The sequence below is a fragment of the Diaphorina citri genome, unplaced genomic scaffold (assembly GCF_000475195.1).
Source record: "Diaphorina citri unplaced genomic scaffold, Diaci psyllid genome assembly version 1.1 scaffold11423, whole genome shotgun sequence".
NCBI lineage: Eukaryota > Metazoa > Arthropoda > Insecta > Hemiptera > Psyllidae > Diaphorina > Diaphorina citri.
The window spans coordinates 1-1657 of record NW_007388794.1 but is presented as its reverse complement, the minus strand read 5'-3'; the positions used below and the strand labels follow the sequence as shown (position 1 = coordinate 1657).

Sequence of the window (1657 nt, the reverse complement as noted above, 5' to 3'; positions counted from 1 at the left end):
AATCAATCTCAAATTATTTGTGGTAAAGCAGAGCTTTTTCACAATTTTTGTGGATATCACTGCATTACTAAGTGCTTTATTTGCAATCAATTTCCATACTTCAATAATCTTTTCACACTGGTAATGCCGCTACTGGTTGCTACTTGATTAAAGTAGCTACTCAATTGTCCTCACGTGGCTGAGTGTACCCCGAACTCCAAGCACAGAGTCGAAAAAACTTCGACCCCGCGGGGAATCGAATTCCATCTCGAGCTTTATAAACATTGAGCTGAATCCTCCTTGTCTAAAACTTTAGCAAAATAGCCAAAGTTTATGTGGACTGAGGAGAAAACAGCTCAGGTCTATAGCAATTGGTTCTTTCGTTTCTAATGTCCTATTTTGATCGTTTTATCCCCAGGAGGTAAAACCCTATCCCTCAGCATGAGCAGTGTACTCAGTCTGAACCCTGATATTCCCGAGTGCCACAAGCTACAAGGCTGGTTCTCAACTCAGACCAACACCAGATTCGAACCCGTGTCCCAGAGAACAGGAGGCATGGGAGGCGGTGCTGCAGGTAGGCGTACAACCTTCTTCCTCTCCTAGGCCAGCCACTTACTATGAGGTAGACCTGATCAGATACACCTAATCAGGTCCGCCTGTCAAGTCTACCTGATACTTTCGTTAGTAATCAATACCTCATCCCTAAAGGGAATTTAGTGACTTAAAAAAAAAAAAAATAGCTGTCTCTTCAATGTCAAAGTTTCAACTTTCTCTACTCCAACCCTATTATTACCTTTCAGGCAACTTACTGCTGATGCGAGAGATCCAGGACCAGCAGCTAGGCATGGGGGATAAAGCTGACTATTGTTCAGTCAGGGGAATAATACAAGTGTTCCGCGGTAGTAACACGACTTACAAGGCGTGTCCATCCCAGGATTGTAACAAGAAGGTAAGAACATGATTCCATCTACATTATGTTTTACATTAAACAGGATTTGTTGTTTTTATTTAGAAATGTTATATGTGATAACCTTGTTTAGACTGCGAGAGTAAAGGGACTTTTCAGTCCTATGCTGGCAGTATAAAGATATTTTCTATTCTATGTTCTGAGATATCTCATGCCTTTTTTTTTAAGATTTGACGCCTCCAACAAACCTGTGATTGCTGTCAAGGCAGCCCGGGTATCGGAGTTCCAAGGTGGGTGAATCTTTGATGTCTAAAGGAGTGAGTGAGTAAAAAATACGAGTAACTATCTATCAGTCTCAAACTATTTGTGGTAAAGCAGAGCTTTTTCACAATTTTTGTGGATATCACTGCATTACTAAGTGCTTTCTTTGCAATCAATTTCCATACTTCAATAATCTTTTTACACTGGTAGTGCCGCCACTGGTCGCTTCTTGATTAAAGTAGCTACTCAATTGTCCTCACGTGGCTGAGTGCACCCCGAACTCCAAGCACAGAGCCGAAAAAACTTCGACCCCGCGGGGAATCGAATTCCATCTCGAGCTTTATAAACATTGAGCTGAATCCTCCTCGTCTAAAACTTTAGCAAAATAGCCAAAGTTTATGTGGGCTGAGAAGGAAACAGCTCAGGTCTATGGCAATTGGTTCTTTCGTTTCTAATGTCCTATTTTGATCGTTTTATCCCCAGGAGGTAAAACCCTATCCCTCAGCATGA

At 41.7% G+C, this 1657-nt stretch overlaps 1 protein-coding gene across 1 annotated transcript; it reads left to right on the top strand.

Annotated features, from left to right (window-relative positions):
* Positions 1-397: 397 nt before the first annotated feature.
* Positions 398-940, top strand: LOC103522811 (replication protein A 70 kDa DNA-binding subunit-like; the record flags this gene model as incomplete). The annotated part of the gene is made up of 2 exons (XM_008487902.1): positions 398-553; positions 780-940. Coding segments are annotated over 2 exons (317 nt in total), but the record flags the coding sequence as incomplete, so codon positions are not given.
* Positions 941-1657: the final 717 nt, after the last annotated feature.